Below are 24,359 nucleotides of genomic sequence, written 5' to 3' on the forward strand. Positions count from 1 at the left end.
TCAAACTTATAAAAAAATTAGGCCAGTTTTATATTTAACCCTTTATATAAACCCATCTATCAAGACAACCTGGACATCACTTTTGTTCTCAGGCTCTTTTTTCATTGGTTCCTCAATCCGTTGACTTTGTAACATGTCCAAGATGAAGGAACTCGACATCAAAACTTTCTGTATATCTCTTGCTGTTTTCTCAATTATTTCAAGTGAAACAAATTATATGAAATCCATGGCAATGAAATTGTTTGATGCACATTGTCACCTTCAAGATCAAAGAATTGTAGATAAGGCTCCCCAACTCATTGCTACTGCCAACGGGGCAGGGGTTGTTTACATTGCTGTGAATGGAATAACAGAGGTATGTAGGGCTAGTTGCTTGTAGCCACAACATTTTTCTCTCTGGTTCAATTTGGCTTTTCCTAAAAAAATCAAAGTTCCTTGATGAGTTCAAACTTGAAAATTTCGAGTTTTGATGGAACTGTTTTTGGCAGAAAGATTGGCATTTGGTGAAAGAAATGAGTGATGAATATTGCTCTGTGATTCCAAACTTTGGGCTACATCCTTGGTATGTTTGTTTAAGTGAATAAACTTGCATGGTACACGTAGTTGCTCTTTGGGTTTTCTTTTTTCTTTTCTCTGGAAGGCTGAGTTTATTTCTGTTCGTTGGGGTCCTCGAAAATTTTACAGGTTTGTTGAAGGAAAGAGTCCCTCTTGGTTCAGCACTCTCAAGGAGTTGTTTGAAGCTAATCCTTCAGCTGCTGTTGGGGAGGTTTTGATGAATCTGATACTCATATATATATATATAATAATTCATTTTTTTCATATTCTGCCCTTTTTCATGGTTTTTCCTCTTTTTTTCACATGCTAGGATTCAATCCACAATCAAAACAAAAATTTGTTGAATCATTCCTTATGAGCATATACCCCCACCCTTTTTTTTTACTACTTTAATCTTTGAAGAATTTATCTTTTGTTTTCTTAAAAAAAAAAAAATTAAACTTGAGTATTTTTTTTTTCTCCTATTTTAATACACAATTATTATAAAAGCGTTTATTACTATGTTTTCTGACTGGTGGATACCATAAAACCTTGAACATCATAGAACAGCTTCTACTCTTTTTGGGCACGCAAAAGTAGCGGAGTTACTTTAATGTGCCCTTAACTTGTTAAAAAGACCCATATAAATATGGGTCTTTTTAACAAGTTAAGGGCCCATTAACAAGTTTATGGGGTGTAAACATTGATAATTATATGGGTTTTTTTAACAAGTTAAGGGCCCATTAACAAGTTTATGGGGTATAAACATTGATAATTGGGTTTTGGAGGACAAACAAATCATCAACGTGGATCACCTTTATGTTTGAAAGAACTTCATATTTATATATTGTAATATAAAATATGATATAGTATTATGATATAAATATAATATAAATAAAAAATATAAAAATTATACAATTTAAAATTTTAATAATAATTATATATAGGTTTAATAAAATTAAAAAAATAATTCGTGTTTTTATGTTAACTTAAATTTTTATAAATAATTTTTATAAAATACAATACAAATAAATATATTTTAATATTTTACACTACATAAATACATGAATTGTTATATTTATTCATACTAATTGTTAGTAGAGGATATATATTGTATATGTTTTTAACAATAATATTACCTATATGACATTTTCAGATTGGTTTGGACAAAAGCCCACTAGCCAAGGGGGTTGATTTCTCGGACCAGGTCTTGAATTTATGATCCTCTTCAACTTGCTTGCTTTTTTTAAAAATTTATTTATATATATTAGTATCAAATGACTTTTTTTTTTAATAAAAAAACCCTTTGTTTTTTTTTTTTTTTTATGTTTAATCATGTTTGTGCCTTAATTTAAGATTAGTTCGTTTCATATTTCTATTTATTTCATACTTTTAAAGAAAATCTTAAGAAGTAGAAAAATGGTAAATAAAGCAATTGGCTTTGTCAAAGAAAAAAAAAAACTCAATTATTAATTTAGCAATATATTCAATTTATTTTTTTTTAGAAAGAAGGTTTCAATCAATGATAGGATAAGAGATTACAGATACTGAGTTTTAAATTATAAATAATTAAATATTATCTTTTAAAATAATTATATGAATCAATTAAATTAAATATTCAATACTAATTTAATTAATTGCTCGTTGTTAAATAATTATTGATTTGATAATATATTAAACTTTGACAATGTACATCCTAAGTAATTCACAATAAAAGATAAAAGTAAGATCATGAGAAAAAAAATAATTAAAGATTGGGAACTATTTTGTTTTATATACAAGTTTCCTATGTATATTCATTTTGGAACCTCCTTGTTATAACAATTTCATGTTTATTTCTTAATTTTCTTCCAGGTTGAAGTGTTCAAGAAACAGCTTCAACTTGCCAAAGAGATAAAAAGACCGGCCAGTGTACATTGCCTTGAAGCTTTTCCTGAGCTTCTTCGGATAATGAAGTATGAGTACATATTTAATTTTTTTAGACAGACATAGATCACGTTAATGCAATTTCAGTCATGCTTTTATTTTCTTTAAAACAAGTTTTTTTTTTTTTTTTAAAGGTTTTTCCTTTTCCTTGCATTTTTTCTTGCTAATTAATTCATGTTGTTTTGTCTTGATAGGGATATAGGACCTTTTCCATCAGGTGTCATACTCCATTCTTTTCAAGGTTCTCCAGAGGTAGTTCCTGAACTTACAAAGCTTGGTTCTTACTTCTCATTCTCTGGACATTTGATGCCATTGGAAGAAGACGAGGCCAAAAAAATTGTCAAGGCGGTAATTTTTGTAATCGTTTTTGACATATTATCAGTAGAATTTTTTAACTTCATAATCGAAATAAAATATTAACGTATATTCTGTAAATCTTTATCAAACTCTGTTTATGAAATTTAAAACTTAATTGATTGTGGATGAAATAATTTTGTAATCTTAATTACTTCTAAAACTCTGGAACTGTCAGGTACCTTTGGATAGGATTTTATTGGAAACAGATTCACCTGATGCGCTACCTAAAAACCCTATTTTTTTCGTTCCTGGAAATGCTACACTGAATCAGCCAGCAAATGTTCATAGTGTACGTCTTCTTTTACTTTACATCTTCCTATATATATATGGTTGATATTGGTTAATTCCCCAATCAATACTGTCATTTTCGTAAGTATATGCTGCGTATATATGCAAATGATTTTAGAAATGTACTCGAAACCTTCATATATTATCTGTGATTTGGTATATCCAGTGGATTAACTTGTTCAATCACTTGGTTTCCAGGTACTGATTTATGTTGCATCTTTACTGGAAATGAGCAAAGAAGAGCTCGCACATATAAGTTACAAGAATGCAGTTCGCATATTCTCCTTTGAAGGCTCAAAAATTCCCTTAGAATGACCATGATTTCAGAGTGCTGATGTTTTTTTTTTAATTTTTTAAATTACAATTGAAATTTGAATTCGAAATCTTTAATTTGGAACTGATTTCAATGCCTTTGAACTAACCACTCATTGATAATGTCTCGTTGTGGTGTTGGGAAATTGCTATATCATTATTTGTACTGTCTTGACACCAACTCCTATTACTTAAAAACCATAATAAAATTATAAAAATAAAATAAAGGCAATTATTTCTTTTTCTAATTTCTTGCTTCTTTATTCTTTTCAAACCATGGCGGCATGATGTATAACATAATTAATACTCCATTTGATGAAGCCAAAAAAGAAAATTAATGCTCCCATCGTTCAAAGTTGAATATCTAAAATTCTAAATAGGAACTATCTGCCTTTTTTTTTTTTTTTGTTGATAGAGAAAAGAAAAAAAGGCAAGAAAATGAGAGGTTGCTTGCTAGCTTGACGTTTCTCTTAGCAGAATCTGTTTTGAAAATTTTTAAATAACAGAACCCCCCACAAAATTAGGAGCTATCTGTTTTTTTTTTTTCAACTTCTTTTTATTTTTTACAAAAAAGATCGCAGCCTTACAGTAGAGGATGGGAATGTTGTTTTACTTTATCAAGTCCTCCCAACAAATGAATTTAGCAATGAACTGAATGCTTTTCCTCCTTTCTTACTCTCTCACTATCTTCTTCAAGGTAAGACTTATTTGTGTTTGTAACCATGTGAGCAATTATACTCTCTCAAAAAATCATGGGGTAATCAATCATCAATGCATTAAATGATTGTAAATTGATCGAGCAAAATGTGATTTTGAATGCTAGATTTTCCATAGCCATGGCTATTTTCTGTTTTCATATGACTGTCTTTCATATAGAATCAGAAAATTTTGCTTCTTTCTATACCTGTATGGACATATTTTTTGTTCAGAATCAGATGAACTTCCCCCATCAAACAATCTGTTTAAGAATCTTTACTGGGGAAAGATTTTGCATGTTTAGTTATTGCTATCTCTAAAACAGGTGAAGGTATAGTTGCTGTTGCTATTAATAATATTTTGAATTGGCCTAACATGATCAAAATGATTAACCAACCTGACTCTATAAAGTTTTACTGTGATTTTGACTAAAATCCGATGCACAGATACATCATGGAGGCATTCAATCTCTCTTCTGTCTTGAATCTTTGAGTTGTTTTCTGAATTCTGGTTGCCTCCTTACAGCACTCTTTTTTTTTTTTTAATTCCAGGATGTCTAAGTCTACATCTGCTACAGAAATGGATGTTCATGTAGGAAGTATGCCTTTAACCCTGGACAAAGTGAGAAATGTTCCAAACAACCTTCATTTCATTCATAATTTCTCCATTATTATTGCAGTTTTTTCTGTTTCTTGCCCTTTATCCACCAACAATATAATTTGAATTTATATGTATCTGTTCATTACCATCTAGGAACTTCTGGCCTCTAAATCAGCTAAAGTTGCTGCCCTACTTAAAGAGAATTCTAATGAAGATATCTCTTACTTACTCCGGGACATTCCGGCTGATGCGGAGACTTTTGAACTTGTTGCAAGATTCTGCCGTGGATATTCAGTACAGATGTCCACTGAAAACATTGTACCACTCATTTGCCTGTCTTTCTACTTAGGGATGGATGAAAATCACAGCAGTGACAATCTATTAAGCAAAGCTGTTACCTTCTTTGAACAAAGAGTCCTCCCTAGTTGGAATGAAATTATCAAGGCTTTCCGTGTTTCCGAAAAATTGCTTCAACAAACAATGCAGGTCGGTCTTTTTGATGCCTGCATACAGTCTATGATTGCAAAGGCGTCGGACAATCCTCGAATTCTTGGGGATCCCATAATGATTTCAACAAACTCTGGTGATACTGAAGGTGATGATATTTATTATAGGCCTAATGCAAGGAGAAGGCTCTTTCCTCTTGACTGGCAAGAGGATTTGACAACATTGCCACTCCAGCTATATGAGCCTATCATTCACGCAATGAATCAGCATGAAATTCCACCGGAGTACATTTCTGCATCTATTTATCAATATGCAAAGAAGTGGATCTTTTCCCGTAACATCGAAGGGGAGACTATGTCAATTTACAAGAGGAAATCTCAAAGAAATTTAATTGAAAAGTTAGAGAGACTTTTGCCTCATGGAAGAGAACTCCTTCCTTGCGAATTTTTGTTTGAAATGCTCCGCTGTGCAATCGACTTGGAAGCTAGCTCTGCTTGTAAGAATGGTTTTGAGATTAGGATTGGAAAGCAACTGGACCAGGCAAAAGTAAAGGACCTATTAATCCCTTCCAAAGGCTATGCCAAGGAAGTGCAATATGATATTGAGTGTATAAGGAGGATTTTGAAAACTTTCTATGGTAATTACAATAGCTCTGATGCTTCTGGATTAATCACTGTGGCAGAACTCATGGAAGAATTCTTGTCAGAAATTGCAGGTGATAAGGATTTAGTGATAGACACTTTCATTTCACTAGCAGAGATGTCCATGGCAGCAGCATTAGGAACACACAGAAACTCTGATGGAATATACCGGGCTATTAACAAATACTTGGACAAGCATGCTTACCTGACAGAAAAGGAGAAAGAACAGGTTTGTAGGGTGTTGGATTTTCGAAAAATGTCTCCTGAAGCTTGTGAACATGCTGCCAAAAATGAAAGATTGCCAGTAAGAGTAGTAGTGCAAGTACTCTTTATGGCACAGTTGCAGCTGCGAGAAACATTGACAAAGGAGGTGCGTGGTTATGACGACAAATTGGGAAAAGAAGAGGAGGAGGAGGAGGAGGAGGAGGAGGAGGATGAAGTAAGGATGGAAATGGAAAAAATGAGCATCAAGGTGAAGGAGCTAGAGAAGGACTGCTATCTCATGAAGAAAGAAATCTCAAGTGGGTGCAGCAGGCAAAGAGTAAAAAAGGGTAAGGTGAGCATGTGGACAGAAATGAAGAGGAAGTTAGGGTGCACGAGTACCATGGATGACTTTCATTTGCCGGTCAAGAAAAAGAAGGTGCATCCAAAATTGGGCATATAACTTCATTTCAGATTTATTTTCAGTTCCTTCAACTGGAGGCCTTGACGTAAATTGGGCATACGACTTCAGCTCCTAGGTAGTAGTCTGACAACTATTAAATAATCTCCGAGTCCAGAAATGACAACTATTAAATAAGGCCTAAACTACTTCAGAAATGACATTTTTTTCCTAGTATACCTGTCAAAGTTGATAAAGGCAACTTTCTTAGCTCTATTAAAACTAGGAATTACAAAAGGTTTTCTGAAAAAAAGCACAGAATAATGAAGCCAAAGAACAAGTTCAACCGGTGAATTAAGATAATTTTTTATCTTCAGAGCACATCTATATGGATAAAATAATATGTTATGCCAACCAGAATTGAAGAACTATTTCATTAAAATTTGATATCTATAGCATCCACGGCATTGAGCAAAATAATCATGATAAATGAAAATTGTTTTTGCATAACAAATCTCTCAATCTTTCAAAATTTTGATTCCCATGGTTTCACATCCTGACATCTTGCGAAAAGCCATTTTTATCAAACTTTCTGTTAAAAGTCCCAGCCCTAATATCATCTTTCCATTATGCATGGTCATATAATCTTCCATTAAGTAGTCCATAAGAGCCCTCTCCCTCAAACATCTAAGGTCATTTCTCTATGACAGTTGATACCGCCTCTCCACATCGGTAAGGCAAAATGGAAGAATATGATGAATTAGAGGTCTCAATGTATCCCTAAGGTTATGAATATATGGACATCAGAAAAAAAAAAGAAAGAACCTCAGGTTGAAGCTGACACGATTAGTGGTGCCTCGCCTTTCCTAGATGCATCTTTATCAGATGCAATGCTGTCATGAGAATTCTCGTTACCTTCATGTTCTGTTTCAGGATACCCCTTTGCATCTTCATGCTGACTTTCACCACCATCGTCATTCTGATTATACTTTCTAGTTCCGAGCACAACAACCTCTCCAAAATGAACATGACGATGATCACCATTAGGCGATCTCAATGGTGAATTATCATTTTCCGATGAATGCATTGATCTGGCTACAGGTCCTGTGGAAGCATAAGATTGTGTCTTCGTTAAGCTGCTTTGGACCCTGTTAACATTTCCTCCATTGCTTTGACAACAACCATGTACACAACACCTGTAGAGGTAAATACCAATCCAAAAGATCCAGGGAATGCCTACAAGAATGATCCCTGCAACTGGATACCAGAGAGCAGATTCTGCCTCAGGCAGGAATATGTAAAGACCTAAGAATACGCCACCTGCGACAATGCATGCAAAGAAAACGGTTGTGACAATGTAGATTCTGTCATCTCCTTGTCTTCTTTCTTGCATTGAGTATTGTACAGATGATACTACAGGTGGATGAAATTATTGTTTCTGGTTTTGTCCTTTTTTTTCTGATCTTTTTTCTATGTTGGAGGTTAAAGCTGAAGAATGGGGAAGTCTGGGTCTGGGGATCCCATCAGGGTGGAAAGATGAAAACAAAGAGGAAGAAAAAAACGTCGAAAGCGGAGTAGTTTGTTTTCGATAGAGTTAGGGGGCCATCCGCTTTGCCAGACCTTTTTGGCTGTGTGAGAGGGCAATAAGCTTAGTAGAAAAAAAAAAAAAAAAACTGCAAAACAAACAAATCAAGAGTGGGGAATTAGATTTGAAGGCCCACAAAACAATCAAACAGTTATAGCGGATAACTTTTAACACGATAGAGTAATATTATTTGAAGAAATATAAAAAAGATATAGTTTAAAATTTTGATAAAAATTTATATAAATTTAATAAAAATAAAAAATATATATTTTATATTTGATGTGTCCATCTAAATCATGTTACAATAATTTTTATGCTTTATGTACGATTTGACATGAAATAAATATCGACATAAATATAAAAATTATCAAATTTACAAATAATTATATAAAAATTAAAATTGATAAAAAAACAAATTATAATTAACCAAACACTAAAAGAAAATGTAAAGAGAGAGAGAGAGAGAGAGAGTAACTTTACGGTCAAGCGCAAAGGAAGAATAAGGCAAAATTGAGAAGGAAGCCTTACATTCATATTGATCATAACTAGATTAACGTATAGGAAACTCTCCTATATATTTTTATAAAACAATTAGATTTTAATAAAAAAAATCCACTTATTGGTTTTGATTTCAATAAAGCTTATTAGTTGGGTTAAAAAGCAATCTCACCAATTAAATTTTTTATTACCAAAAGATAAATTTTTATTTGAAGGTAAAACATTCTTAAAATGTTTTCTTGTAACATAATATGAACAATACTCAAATTTAAAGTGAAACACTAAATCAATTTCGGCAGGGGCAAAATTAAATTTTTTCTTAAGATTGTGATAAGCACTAATTAATTTGAGGATTAAACCAATCGGATTATCAAATTGTTCACTCCCTATAAAACAAAAATAGATTGAGAATTTTAATTTGGACAAAGATGGAAAAAAAAAAGATTACAAATTTTAAAGATTTAAAATTGAAACTTGTTATATGTGATAAAAGATAAATTGTAATGTAAATTGATAAATTATCTTAATAGTATGAAGAATATAAAGAATCATAACTCTTCTTTGATGTTTTGTCATCTTCGTTGTTATGAAAATCGAGTTACGAATTAGATGGATTTCACTTTTTCAAAATCAAAACATTTTTTTTTCATTTTTGAGATTTATTGTCAATTATCATTGATAAATATTGAAGATTTTAATATTACAAATTGAAAACATAATTTATGATATTGCCCTTTGTAAATTGTAACAAATTTTAGAAAAATATTTCTACAAAAATTAATTATAGGTCTAAAGGCTTTTCACATATGTATGCTCTAATACAGAAAGTGATTGGCCAAAAAAAGATACATAAATGTGAAAATCTAATGTACCAAAATGTTTGGTTGAAGGAGAAGAAAGTATAGCAAAAATGGTGATAAAAAAGAAAAAAAAAATCCTTCCACAAAATGCAAATGGAGCCTGGCTTTTTCTGGTTCCCACAAACTTGTTAAACCCTTCCAAAGTACTTCAAATTGCAGCATTGCAACACAAAATTAAGATGCACAACACTCTAGAAAATGGTTGATGAAAACTTGGCAGATTGATATGATCTTGTTTTGTTGTTTGATCAGTGATCACAGATCAAACAAGAGAAAACCTTCTGCATGAAAGTTTTGGTTGTTGTCCTAGTAGGTGCATCAGCTGGAACAGAATCCTCAGCTCCATTGATTTCCTTTGCTTTCTTGCCATCACCATAAAATTTCTTGAAGGCATCTTCAACATACTTGAGACCAGCTGAGACTGTCATGTTCTCAACCAGTTTGAATGGATAAATGTCTTTCAAGTGATCTCCCTTCAATACTGCTGCTGCTTGTACTAATTCTTCCTGAAAATCACTTAGTTTCGCGGTTTCTTTTGCATCAGTGTCTCTCATTTTCACAGGCTCAGGCAATTTTTCTACATTTGTATGTAATAATATACATTCAATTATTTTATTGGGAGAAAAAACTGTAGGATTTTGGTTGTATGAATAAGAGATAAAAGGTTTTGGTTGCTTAAAGTACCTGGACAATCTGTTCTTGGGCTACTTCTATTCACAACAATATCAAAGGAACCAGCCCATGCATCACGCTTTGTTAGAAATTCTTTCAGATTGAAAATCTTTTTAAGTGTTGCTGCAATTGAGGAATGCTCGAACTCTGATGTAGGATCTGGCCCGGATGGCCTATGCAACACTGAATATTGATGAACAATAGCTTTAATTGGACCATTTACTTCAGATTTAAGGATTACAGAATGGTGATGGAGTCTTTTGATCTATTGATTTAGAGTTTGATCATCTTTGCACAAGCAAATTAAATATAACGTGGCATTAGTGTAGATCGAGTAAAATGGTGCAGGAAAGTTGAACTTACCTGTTCCACGCTCAATCCAGGGAGAAACCATAATGGCAGGAACCCTGCAACCAAGGCGATCAAACTTGAAGTAATAAGGCTCAGGACCAACAAGATCATCCGGACTAGGGACCCCAGTAGGCGTTGGCACATGGTCATAAAAACCACCATGTTCATCATATATAACCAGGAACAAGATTTCATTCCACTGTGGACTTGATCTAAGTGCCTCATAGATTTCCTTCACTAGCTTCTGGCCCTCTGATACATCATGAGAAGGGTGGTCATCATTTGCAGCAGCTGTTAAAATGTCAAAATATCTAGGCTCAATCACCACATAATTTGGTAACTTCCCTTTCTCACAGTGACGCTTGAAGCTTAGATCATATTGATGGAAATTGTCCACATATTTCAATTGCCTAAGGTTCCTGGCATTGTCAATACAAGGAAATCATTTTATCAATACAAGTTATTTCAGATCAATCTATACCTTCTAGACTGATAGTAATTACAATAATAATGAGATTGATTTACTTTTTTTTTCCTTTCTTTTGGATTTTGGATTTTTTCTTTGTTATTCTCATTTCTATGAGGTTCCTTTGGAATGCGTGGTGAGAGGGACTCTCACTGCACCTTTGAGTGCCGTTTTATTTACGGTCATAAAACGACACAGACGACGTAACGGAAATCCCTCCAACCATGCATCCAAACGAACTAAATATCTCCTAAATCTATTCATAATTAAATTCTTTCTTATGCACAAGGAATATCCATTTACATTGGTATAATATAAATTTTAATTACATGACATATATAATTTTTACATAGTTTAATTAATTAATTATTTTTTATAAAATACAAGGAATTCCAATGGGAACATAAGTCATCTAAAAGAAATCGGCACCCATAAGCCAACGAATCTTATGAGTCAAGACAAAAGAAAATATGCCTTCAACTAACGAAATCACAGTCAAATTGCACCCAAGAAAACAAATCATTGTAAAAAAAGACTAAACAAATAATTAAATTAATATTAAATTTAAGTATGTTACATTATTAATCTCCTTGAACCAAACATATAATTTTTTTATTGTCAATTTGTTCAAAGGTCTTTTAATTAGATAGGGGAGGGTGTCCCACCAGATAAAGACCAATGCTACGTTGTGCGAATGATTTTAATTGGGTTAGCTTCAAACTACGAGATTTCCTGTCGGGTGCTTTTCTTGAGCTATATATTGTTTCTTGTGTACTCAATTTTTATGATAAAGAAAATGAACATGTTTAAAAATTCTATCATCTCAAAAGAAAAAAAAAAAAAAGGAGAAATAAATGTTCTCATCTTTGTGAGGCAAGGCAACCCAGTCAAGCTCAAAATGACTAACTATATATTCAAATAATTTCGAAAAAAAAATCAATGAAAATTGATTCATAAAAAATATGATTGTCGAAAATAAATCAATTCTAAATAACTTATGTATTTTCACTTAATTTCAGGTCCAGGAAATACTATACATGAGCGATTTATAGATCAGGCATAAGATTAAGGTATTTTAGTTGGTGCTCAAGACTAAGCACCCTTTTAGTATTTAACATCAAGTAAGTAGTATGATTTTTATGAAATTGTGCCTTTTATTACAGTAGCTTATTACTTTAGTATTCTTTGATACAATAACTTAATGTTCTCTTATCAATGGAACAATGATTTGTTTTACAATTTTATAAGAATTATGATGCAGAAGATCCATAGTGCTATGGCAACTATAAAGCATACTATCTTATATTATTGCAAAACATGATATGGAACTAAGAACTAGCTCTAAAACGAAGACTGGGATAGAAGAAAATAATCAAGAAAGAGAGAGAGTTTAGAAACTCATAATTTATATTTCACAAGAAAAGTTTACAAGATCTAATCTAAGATCTGACTTTCTTATGAAGCAATTACGACTTATATAGGCATGGAAAATTAAAGGAATAAAACCAAATATGACTAAGAGGTCCATAATAAGGACTTAAAGTAAAGCACTTTGAAAATGAATAAACTAACTAACTTTAATAAAGAGGAGAGAATCGTTTTTTATCAAAATAGTTTTAATAAAGTTGACACAAAGTTGACAAGTTCGATGTGATGTTGGTGTTTGATGCTGGAGTTGATATAAGGACTAATGTTATCATTTGTCACTTGTCTCATGAAAAAAACAAACATACTTACACACTGGACAAAGTCACATATAATTATACATATTTTGGATTGAAACAAGGAAGATTCTTATCTTCCAAATTGTTTAGGAAATTGTCTTGATAGGTACTAATTGACCCATTCAAATAGTTATCTTCAATTTCTTCTTTTGCATCTCCATCCTAAGGTTTCAACCTTTAATCATAAATCTTGTCTTTAAATATTTTTCTTATCTCTGTGATATCTTCTAGATCTTACTAATAAGGATTTGTGAGAAGTTGCATTAATTGTGCAAAATTTAGGAGATCAAAATTAATGAGTCTTTATGATAGGTCATTAAACTAATTATCCTAAAGGAGTATTAGGATCCATTTGCTAATATGATAATGTTTTCTTTAATGTATTCTAGAAGGTACCACCACTATGGTTCCTTTTGGAAAAATGATAATTCTTTAAGATCTAAGGAATGTGATCCTTGTTGATTTTGCAAGTTTTTAGAGAAAAAGTTGGTACTCAACAAAATATATTTACAATTCTTTATGCAATGGATACGGGTTGCAATAATAAATGACTGAGTATGAGTGAAAATTAACTATACCAGCATTGTTTACCTAATAGGGTCTATGGAACATGAAAATGATACAATAATATAGGGAATATCTTTGATTTGTTCAACCCATTACTATAGTGGTTTGAACCATTCAAGGAAAATTTTAAACCATTTAGCAAGGTTTGTTTCACTAAGAAAAGTGGTTCTTCTGATTAAGTGAATGAGTTCATGGAAGAGGTTTGCTATATTGAATTCTATGGCAATAGTGTAGATTTCGCAAAAGTACCATAGAAGGATAAAAACTTTTTTGTAGAAATAGTCTGAGTGAGGTATTTGGAATAAATGGAGAAATGGGTATTGTGGATGTAAACCAATAGGTCTGAGTCCATGGTTAGCACCAGTTTCAATGAAAATTGATTGAAACTGGTAGATGAGTCCTTTTGCCCTGTCATTAAGAGTTTTCTTAGTAATCATCTGCTAGATGTTTGGGGGAGATTTTTTATTAGAAACTCTGGAATGGAAGATAAAGACTAGATGGTGAGAGATTCATCATAGCAATAACATGAATGATCTTCAAAGTATTTAAAGGTCTAGATAACATATCTAAGAGGACATTATCTTTTCTTTTTATATGCTTCGTGATGAAGAAATACTTTGAAAATCAGTGAGATCACCTTAACAGTTGCGCATTAGGCATATACTTTTTTTCTAAAATTCAGCATGTAATCAAAAACTGATATGCCTATTTGCACGAAAAAGTGATAACCTATAAGGTGAAATTCAAATATTCGAATTTCAAATTTCACTGCTAAAATTATTTTGAGAATAGAGTGATAGTGAATTTCTAGATCTTTAAATTTTTTACTTTTGTATCCGAATATTTGTCTTTTTTCATTTTCTCCTTTAAGGAGAATTGTAATCCAAAACTTATCACTTACATCAGTTTATAAGTTTTTTTTTTTCCATTAGAAGAAATCTCTAAAGCTAGAATAGATTTTGATTTGATTTTGAGTAGCTTTACTAACTATATCTGTCTCTAGGACCATTATGGGGCTTTTTTTTTTAATATTTATTTGAAAGAATAAGTTATTTGAATAAGATTTGAAAGGAATTCACTCATGTAGTCATTATTCCAAAGAACTATTGAATTTGTCTTTTTGAAAGATTATCATCAGAAAAATCTTCAAGTTCTTGTGCAAATGAGATTGCACAATATACTGTCCATCTTTCAAATGCATTTTAAGGAAATCAATCTTTATGGCACAAATTATCTTTTTTTATTTTAACAAAATTATTCTATATTGCTGCATAATTAATTGGAACTTATCAAGTAACTGTGCATGAGTTGTCACATCTGAAAAAAATAAAAAAAATATTATTAATGTATATAAGAGCATTTTCAAGAATTGGAGTAAATATTTTCTTATCGCCTTCTGAAACAATGACGGAGCTACTTTCAAGCTAAAGGGAATTATTGTTCATTGAAAATGATTTTGTTAGAAAAAATATGATAAATGGTATCACAGATATTGATTTCTTTAGAATGTATTTGAAAGATGAACAGTACATTGCATAGCCCCACATTACACAAGTACTTGAAATTTTCTTAACGATAATTTTTCAAAAAGACAAGTCTAATAGTTCCTTGAAATAGTGAACTACAAGAGTAATTCATTCTAGATCTCATTGTAGAATTAATTGAAACTTATCAAGTAACTGTGCATAAGTTGTCATATTTAGAGAAAAGAGGAGGATATCATCAATGTATATGAGAACACTCTAAAAAATTATAGTAAAGATTTTTGTCATCACCTTTTGAAATAATGACAATGCTACTTTTAAGCCAAAAGGCATTATTGTCCACTTGATATGATGTTAAGCGATGCAAAAAGCTATTTTGTATCTTTGCAAAAAGCTTCTGATAACTGGAGATAAATGTTAAAAAAAAGCCCCTTCAATGGTTTCAAAGATAGACATAGTCAGTAAAACTGCTCAAAGTCTATTATAACTTTAAAAATTCTTTTTAATGGAAAAATGATCTTACAAATTAAACAAATATACTAATACAAAAGTGAAAAATTCAAAGATTCAAAAATCTATTATCACTTTATTTTCAAAGAATTTTAGTAGTGAAATATGGAATCTAAAAATTTGAATTTCACTTTATAAGTTATCATTTTCTCGTGGGATTAAGCATGTTAGTCTTTGATCACATGCTGAATTTCAAGAAAAAAAAAATAGATGCTCAATGCACAATTGTTAACACTATCTTAATGGTTCTCAAAGTATTCCTTCACCACGAAACATATAAAAAAAAGATAATATCTTTTCAGATATGTTATCCATACCTTCAAACACTTTAAAGATCATTCCTGTTAATGCTATGATGAATCACTCACCATCCTCCTAGTCGTTATATTCCATTTTAGAGTTCCTAGTAAAAAAATTCCCCCAAACATCTAATAGATGATTGTTAAGAAGACTCTTAATGACAAGGCAAAATGACTCATTTACAAGTTTCAATTTGTTCTCATTGAAACCTATGCTGACCATGTACTCAGATCCATTAGTTTGCATTCATAATACCTATTTCTCCATTTATTCCAAATGCCTCACCTAGATTATCTCTTAAATTTTGCAGAATTAATGCAATTTCACATAAATCCTTATTGACAAGATCTAGAAGATGTCACAAAGATCAAAAAAATATTTGAAGATAAGATTCATGATTAATGGTTGAAACCCTATGATAAAAATCCAAATGAAAAAATTAAAGATGAACTGTTTGAATAGGTTGATCAGTATCTATCAAGATAATTTTGAAGAATAAAAATCTTTCCTATTCCAATCTAAAATATTTATAATTATTTATGACTTTTTTCAGTGTGTAAGTTTGTTTATTTCTTAAAACAAGTGATAAAGGATGACATTGCCACTATATCAGCTCCAGTATCAAGCACCAAATTTTACAAGCTTGATGTGATGTTGGCATTTGACGCTGGAGCTAATGTAATGACTAATGTCATCATTTGTCACTTGTCTTGAGAAACAAACAAACATACTTACACACTGGACAAAGTCATATATAATTATACATATTTTGGATTAGAACAATGAAGATTTTTATTTTCCAAAATTTTGACAAAATTGTTTTGATAGGTACTGATCAACCCATTCAAACAGTTATTTTCAATTTCTTCTTTTACATCTCTGTTATAAGGTTTCATCCATATCATAAACCTTTTCTTTAAATATTTTCTAATTTTTGTGATATCTTCTAAATCTTGCCAATAAGGATTTGTGGGAAGTTGCATTAATTATGCAAAATTTAGGAGATCAAAATTAAAGAGTCTTTATGATAGGTCATTGAACCAACTATCCTAAAGGAGTATTGGGATCCATCTATGAATTTGATAATGTTTTCTTTAATGTATTCTAGAAGGTACCACCACTATGGCTCATTTCGAAAAAGTGGTAATTCTTCAAGGATCTAAGGAATGTGATCTTTGTTGATCTTGCAAAGTTTTTAAAGAAAAAGTTGGTACTTAGCAAGGTATATGTACAATTATTTATGCAAGGGATATGGGTTGTAATCATAAATAGCTAAGTATGAGTGAAAATTAACTATATCGGCATTGTTTACCTGATAGGGTCTGTGGAACATGAATATGATAGTAATATGGGAAATATCTTTGATTTGTTCAACCCATTACTATAGTAGTTTGAACCATTTAAGGAAAATCTTAAACCATTTAGCAAGGTCTATTTCACCAAGAAAAGTGGTTTTTCTGATTAAGTGAATAAGTTCACGGAAGAGGTTTGCTACATTGAATTCTATGGCAATAGTGTAGATTTCACAAAGGTACCATAGAAGGATAAAAGTTTTTTTGTAGAAATAGTCTGGGTGAGGTTTTTAGAATAAATGGAAAAAATGTGTATTGTAGATGTAAACCAATGGGTTTGAGTCCATGCTTAGCATGGGTTTCAATAAAAATAGATTGAAACTTGTAAGTGAGTCCTTTTGCCTCGTTATTAAGAGTCTTTTTAATAGTCATCTGCTGGATGTTTGGGGGGAGATTTTTTATTGAAAACTCTGGAATAAAAGATAAAAACTGATAGGATGGTGGGAGATTTATCATAACAATAATAGGAATTATCTTCAAAATGTTTGAAGGTCTAGACAACATATATAGGAGGACATTATCCTTTTCTTTTATATGCTTCATGGTGAAGGAATACTTTAAAAACCATTGAGATAACCTCAACAGTTGTGCATTGGGCATCTTCTTTTTTTAAAATTCAACATGCAATCAAAAGTTGACAGCCAAGTAACTATGCATAAGTTGTCATATTTAGAGAACAGAAGAGGATATCATCAATGTATATGAGAGCATTCTCGAGAATTAGAGTAAAAATTTTTGCCATCACCTTTTGAAATAATGACGGAGCTATTTTTAAGCCAAAAGGCATTGTTGTCCACTTGATATGATGTTGAGCAATACAAAAAATTGTTTTGTATCTTTGCAAAAAGCTTATGATAACGGAAGATAGATGTGAAAAAAAAAGCCCCCTCAAAGGTCTCAGAGATAGACACAGTCAGTAAAACTACTCAAAGTCTATTCTAACTTTAAAGATTCTCTTTAATGGAAAAAGAATCTTTAAATTGAACAAATATGCTAATACAAAAATGGAAATTTCAAATATCCGAAAATCTACTATCATTCTATTTTTAAAGAAATTTTAGCAGTGAAATATGAAATCCAAAAATTTGAATTTCACCTCATAGGTTATCATGTTCTCGTGGGACTAGGCATGTGAGACTTTGATCACATGTTGAATTTCAAGAAAAAATAGATGCCCAATGTACAACTGTTAAGGCTATCTTAATGGTTTTCAAAGTATTCATTCACCATGAAGCATATAAAAAAAAAGATAATGTATTTCTTGATATGTTATCCATACCTTCAAACACTTTAAAGATTATTCCTATTATTGCTATGATGAAACGTTCACCATCCTCCAAGTATTTATCTTTCATTCCCAAGTTCACAGTAAAAAATACTCCCCCAGACATCCAGTGATGATTGCTAAGAAGACTCTTAATGACACGGCAAAATGACTCATCTAAAAGTTTCAATTTGTTCTCATTGAAAACCATACTGACCATGTAGACCTATTAGTTTACATCCACAATACCTATTTCTCCATTTATTCCAAATGCTTCACCTAGACTGTCTCTTAAAATTTGTAAAATTAATGCAACATCACACAAATCCTTATTGGTAAGATCCAGAAGATGTCATAAAGATAAAAAAAATATTTGAAGATAAAATTCATGGTCAATGGTTGAAACCTTACGATAAAAATCCAAAAGAAGAAATTAAAGATGAATTGTTTGAATAGGTTGATCAGTATCTATCAAGACAATTTTTTAGAATAAGAATCTTTTCTGTTCCAATCCAAAATACGTATAATTATGTGTGACTTTGTTTAGTGTGTAAGTTTGTTTGTTTTTCAAAACAAGTGACAGAGGATGACATCAGCCATTACATCAGCTCAGTATTAAACACCAACATCAATTCAACCATGTCAACTTTGTGTTAGTTTTATTAAAGCTATTTTAATATAGAAGATTCCTTCGTCTTTATTAAAGTTTCTTTATTAAAATTAGTTTGTTGGTTCATTTTCAAATATGTTTTATTTTAAAGCTTGGTCATCGACTCTTTAGTCATGTTTAATTTTATTCTTTTACTTTTCCATACCCGTATAAGTAGTAACTCATTCATAAGGAAGGCAAATCTCAAATCAAATCTTGTAAACTTTTTTTGTGAAATATAAATTATAAGTTTTTAAGCTCTCTCTATGTTAACTATTCTCTTTTATCCTAGTCTTAATTTTAGAGTTAATTCTAATTCTATATCATGGTTTATAGTAATATAAGTTAATATGCTCTTCAATTATCATATTATTATAGATCCTCTATATCAAAATTCTTATGAACTTGTAAAATAAATCATTGATCCACTAATAAGAAAAAATTATTGTACCAAAGAATATTGAAGTAAGCTATATTTGTGAAAGACACAATTCTCTAAAAATTAGACTACTTGCTTAATATTCATGCTATGAGGACACTTAATCTTGAGTATCAACTAGAATATTGCAGTGGGATTGAATCAATCAGGATTGAAAGATGACGTTAGTTTATGTCCCACATTTATTAATTTAATTTTCACAATATATGATTTTGAAGGAAGATATTTTTTTAGATTTCATGGTCGCATGAGCTGTACATAAGCAAGGCTATTAATATAAACCACATAAATAAAATACTTTTAAAAATATATAATATATGGGGAAATATATAGAAAATGAAATAAATCTAATTCTAGACTCTTAATAATGCCAAACATCTGTACCGGACATGATGAAATCGTGGATGTCTTAAAATTATATATATTTGAACATTTAAATTTTTTATTTTATATTTTAAAATTAATTTTTATGATTTTTATTTTTTTATTAAAAATTACAGCACATCAAATTTACAAAAGAAATCAAAAATTAATATTATAATACATCAAAATCTTTTTTTTTTTTTTTAATTCTGCAAAGCCAATGAGAAACTTATGATTAAGGATAGAGAGAGCAATAATTTAAAGAATCTAACGCTTTCTTATACATAATTCAAAATTAAATATTAAAAAACTAGCCAATCCAATAAAACCTTATTTATAAGAAAAAAACAACACATTATAATTCAATTATTTCAACATTCAATGTCCCACTTTGGTGGCCTACTTTTGTATTATTTCACAATGTCGTTTTCACCTTTAATCATATCTCCTCTTACTTTTTTAATTGTAAAAAAATTAAACTGATTTAATTTTTTTTAATTAAGATTTTCAAATTAAAATTTCAAGAACATGTTAAAGTTGAATTATTACCTGTAAAAAGCCGTAGATGGAAAAGATTGATAATAAATCCCAAAGCTAAATCCATTCTCTTCCAATGATTCAAATATAGTTTTTTGAGGAAACCCTTCAATGAGCTGCTGTGTGTTATTGCTCATCGCCCCATGCGACGTTGCTGAGTGTACATAAAGCCTGTTAGGCTGCGTCGACGCCGGCAACGACGCGAACCAACGATCACACACAGCGAACTCTGTCACCAACTCCTTAAACACCGGCACTGCCTCCGGTTTGAACCCATTCATGGCAGTCTCCGACAACCCTGGCTTTGTTCGTTCAGCGTTTTGTACAAAACCATTCATTTTTATCTCCGGGTTCGGATCCGGATTGTTCGTATCCCATGTTTTGCCTGATACTTGTTCATATATGGCCTGAAATGAGTGGCCGGGGTCAGGATCAACATAGCCAGCTTTGTCCTGGAAGTTGACTTGGGTTGAGTTGGGATCGGAGGTGGAAATTGGGTTGGATTCGGATCCTGTAACGCCGTCGATTTCCGGGTTTAGAGTTTTGAACCAGCCTAACATGTGGTCAAAGGAACGGTTCTCTTGAACCAAAACAACCACTGTTTTGATTGGAGATAAAGTAGCAGAGCTTGTTTCAGCTGCCATTGTTGTTTTGTTTTTGTTGTGTTTGGTTTTTCTTGTCTAGTCTTTTTTTTTTTGGCAAAAGGGGATGAGTGAGTTTTAGCGTAACCTTTATGGAGTTGCAGGAATATATAATTGAAAAGCAAGAAAAATATGAAATTGAAAAGGTAAATAGCACCGGTAGCCTTTAAATTTTAAGTTAAATTTTATTTTAATTTTTAATATTTAAAAAATTTTAATTGAATCTTTAATTGTTCATAGTTATCTTATTTTGATACTTACATATACAAACCGTTTTAATTGATGATAAATTTCAGTTAACATTATGTAAATGACACATAAATGATAAAGCTAACATCTCATGTAGCAGATAAAAAGATTAAAATAAAATTTAGATCAAAGTTTACGGATAAAAAGTGCTATCATTTTAATTTTTTTATATTTCAAATCTATTTTATAAAATATTATGTGTAAAATAATATTTTTATATTTTTATTATAAATATTTTTTCCTTAAATACTTTTTGATTTTAATAAAAATAAATTTTCAAAAATTAAAATTAAGTTAAAATTTTTAAAATCTTTTTGAAAGAAATTCCATATATTTTAAAAAATTAGGTAAAAATTTTTATATCAATTTAAAAATTAAATAAAGAACTTTATGTCCTTTTAAAATATTAAGTACAAATTTTTAAATCATTTTAAAAATTAATTTATTAATTTGTTCATAATAATTTTTCCATTAACAAATTATTTTGAATCTATTTTTTATTAAAATTTTATATTTATAGAAAATTAAAAAAATAAACAATAAAACAACGCTTATAGCCTCTGATCTGATAAGGGAAAGAAATTGAGTTATCGAAAGTAATATTTTTATTTTATATAAATATAAAATTTTTAATAAAAATATATTCAAAATAAATTTTTTGGATAGAAAATAAATATTTTGAATAGATTAATAAATTTATTATTATCTATTCAAAAAAATTTATTTCCTAAAATGATATAAAATTTTGTACTTAACATTTTAAAAGGATATGTACTTTTTTATTTAATTTTTTAAACAGATAAAATTTTTTATTTTTTAAAATGATATAGAATTTTTTTGAAAAGGATTTTCAAATTTTAAGTAAATTCAAAATTTTTTTAAAAAATGTATTTTCTGTTAAAAATAGTATTTTACTGATAAATAATATCTTAATAAAAAATAAAAAATTATTGATTTTATAAAAATATATATTAAATGCAAAAAAACAAATTTTCCTTAATTATTTTTATTTTTTCCCTATTTCTTCTTTATAAAATATATTTTAAAATATATTAGAAATAGGAAAAGAAAAAGATATTGAATAGTTTTAATAGAAAATAAATTTTTTGGATAAAAAATAATATTTTCCAATATGATTTGTTAGTAAAATAGTATTTTTAAATTAAGTAGCTTTTTATTTAAGTAGCTTTTTATTTTTAAAATGATATGTAATTTTTAAAAAAATATTTTAAAATTTTTAATGTAATTTTTTTTGGAATATCTATTTTTTACCAAAAAAATTAAATAATAAATTATATTACAATAAAAATATAAAAACATTATTTTAAATTTAATATTTTATAAAAAAATATATTTCAAAATAAAATTTAATATAATTTCTAAACTTTGAATAAAATTCTATTTTGATCCTTACGTCTGTCATTTGAGATATTAATTGGTAGTATCTACATGATCTCAGTTCATATTTATTGTCATTTAGATAGTTTAATAAATGAAATGATCAAATTAAGATAACTTTGAATAATTGAAACTTAATTAGAATGTTTTAAAGATAAGAGATCAAAATAAAATTTGATTTAAAGATTAAGGATCATGAGTTTTATTAACTTAATCGAGCATTAATACAATCGATTTATCTAGTTACCTTAAAACGTGATATTTAGGTCTAATTTTTTAATTTTATATCAATAATTTATTTTTTTATTTTTAAACTATGATTTTTTAAAAATAAAAAGCAAGAAAATATGTTATTTTTAAATGTGGGTTGCTGTTTTTGATAGGTATGTTTGTGTTTTATGTTTATGGAGATATCGATGAGTTGAAAATTCGTTGTTGTATATTTTGTCTTTGAGACACTGAAAAATACATAATGTAATGTGGACGTTTGCTCATATGACATAGTTACTTTTGTTTGCCTTTTGTTTATTTCTGTTTTATACAAATATTTTTATATCCTAAATTTTCTTTTCCCTTGTAAAATTTTCTTTAATAAGGTTTTCTAATAATGATATATTAGAAAAAATGGAATTAGGCAATGATAATTAACATACAAGTTGATCTAATAAATCCAACTAGAAATGTTGATTCAATGAAATTAATTGATGCACAGCTCACTCAGGAAAAATATTATTTGGATCTTGACTCTGCTGGCATGTTTGCCTGCACCACAACAATCTCAGATGCAGTTCATTTGCTCGATAAAGGCCCACCAACATTGCAAAATTTATCAGCAACGGCCTGGATTAGTAATTATCAATAAAATTATGCTACCAGTCACATCTCTCCTAACTGATCTGCTCTCCAATGAATTGCCATTATCCATGTCAACATTTTTCCCCCTAAAACAACTCAAGATGATTGTTGCAACAGTTGTCATTCCAGCTTGAAGGATAACATCTAAGCTGTATCTCCTCTCCTTAATTTCTTGGTCTTGTTCGAAGCTAGATTTTTGTTTATCATTATTTTGTTGCATTGATTCTTATACTATGCGTGGAAGTTGGGTTTTACGGTTTAATTAGAATTAGCAAAACAGAGCAGCAAATAACAAATAAAGAAAGATTTGTATATATATTTTGTTAGAACAAAGAATAATGTAAATGAACTCGAATTTTAATTTAATGAATTTATATAATTATTTTTAAAAAATAATATCAAGTCTTTATAATAATTATTTACAACCTAATAGTAATTTCTAACATGAAAAAGAACGGAAAGAAAGAAAGAAAGAAAAAAAAAAAAAGTAGTTTCTGTTAAGAATATTGACTCAAATCTCATAAGAGATTTGTTTGTGATTTATTAGAGATTTGTTTGAGATTTGTTAGATATTGCTTGATGGACAAGAAGACTTGTAAAAGAAGAATTCTAAGAGAAAGATGATTCTTAATATGTAAGTTTGACTTACAAGAGAAGAATTCTAAAAAGAAAGATATTCTTAATAGGTAAATTTGACTTACAAAAGAAGAATTCTAAGAGGAGAGGGATTCTTAATAGGCAAGTTTGTATGATTATAAATATGTGAAGTCTCTACAATGTTACGTATGAGAAAAAGATGTAAGAGAGTTGTAGAATTTTGTGGGATAGACATGTCATAGGAGTATTGGCGCTCTACGTCTTATGGGTGTGTATGTTTGTTTGTGAGTGGACTAGAGGAGATTTAGAGGGTCCACCTAGGTATGATGTATGGGAGCATATGAGTATGAATTTGGTTATGTTGAAAGGGTGCACAAGGGTTTGGGCTTGTGTTTGTTTGGATTGAGAATACTTCATAGGACTAGAGGAGATTGAAAATATCTTATGAGTATTGATTGTTGAGTGAGGTTGATGATTTAATGTATATATGTAATTCTCTACAATTAGTGGATCTTGTTTTTCATCCGTAGACGTAGGTTGATTAGATCGAACTACGTTAAATTGTTATCTCTTGTGTGTTTAATTTATTGTTTGAT

At 30.0% G+C, this 24,359-nt stretch overlaps 3 protein-coding genes and 1 pseudogene across 5 annotated transcripts; 2 read left to right on the forward strand and 2 right to left on the reverse strand.

Moving 5' to 3' along the window:
- The first annotated feature begins 95 nt into the window (after nucleotides 1-95).
- LOC111277762 (uncharacterized) lies at nucleotides 96-3,814 on the forward strand. Of its 2 annotated transcripts, XM_022864181.2 has the most exons (8): nucleotides 96-355; nucleotides 489-562; nucleotides 685-766; nucleotides 1,691-1,741; nucleotides 2,389-2,489; nucleotides 2,655-2,808; nucleotides 2,993-3,106; nucleotides 3,304-3,810. In XM_022864181.2, the coding sequence occupies exons 1-8, from the start codon at nucleotides 134-136 to the stop codon at nucleotides 3,418-3,420; spliced, it is 915 nt and encodes a 304-aa protein (XP_022719916.2). In that variant the 5' UTR covers nucleotides 96-133; the 3' UTR covers nucleotides 3,421-3,810. The 2 variants fall into 2 exon arrangements, with proteins under 2 accessions (XP_022719916.2, XP_089620475.1); XM_089764349.1 differs by lacking the exon at nucleotides 1,691-1,741 and having other exon boundaries at nucleotides 3,304-3,814.
- A 752-nt stretch (nucleotides 3,815-4,566) lies between these two features.
- LOC111277979 (BTB/POZ domain-containing protein At5g17580 pseudogene) lies at nucleotides 4,567-6,626 on the forward strand (annotated as a pseudogene).
- Nucleotides 6,627-6,958: 332 nt separating this feature from the next.
- Nucleotides 6,959-8,024, reverse strand: LOC111277448 (Putative membrane lipoprotein). The gene has a single exon (XM_022863894.2). The coding sequence runs from the start codon at nucleotides 7,793-7,795 to the stop codon at nucleotides 7,229-7,231; it is 567 nt and encodes a 188-aa protein (XP_022719629.1). The 5' UTR covers nucleotides 7,796-8,024; the 3' UTR covers nucleotides 6,959-7,228.
- A 1,195-nt stretch (nucleotides 8,025-9,219) lies between these two features.
- On the reverse strand, nucleotides 9,220-20,807 carry LOC111276941 (non-specific phospholipase C3-like). 2 transcript variants are annotated; one of them, XM_022862920.2, is made up of 4 exons: nucleotides 20,036-20,799; nucleotides 10,381-10,787; nucleotides 10,030-10,200; nucleotides 9,220-9,922 (listed from the first exon to the last, which is right to left on the reverse strand). In XM_022862920.2, exons 1-4 carry the CDS (start codon nucleotides 20,665-20,667, stop codon nucleotides 9,594-9,596), a joined length of 1,539 nt encoding a protein of 512 aa, XP_022718655.2. In that variant the 5' UTR covers nucleotides 20,668-20,799; the 3' UTR covers nucleotides 9,220-9,593. The 2 variants fall into 2 exon arrangements, with proteins under 2 accessions (XP_022718655.2, XP_022718657.2); XM_022862922.2 differs by having other exon boundaries at nucleotides 9,642-9,851; nucleotides 20,036-20,807.
- Between the last annotated feature and the right edge of the window lie 3,552 nt (nucleotides 20,808-24,359).

Source organism: Durio zibethinus, chromosome 7 (genome assembly GCF_047325235.1).
Source record: "Durio zibethinus cultivar Kanyao isolate XHJ-2024 chromosome 7, ASM4732523v1, whole genome shotgun sequence".
Taxonomy (NCBI): domain Eukaryota; kingdom Viridiplantae; phylum Streptophyta; class Magnoliopsida; order Malvales; family Malvaceae; genus Durio; species Durio zibethinus.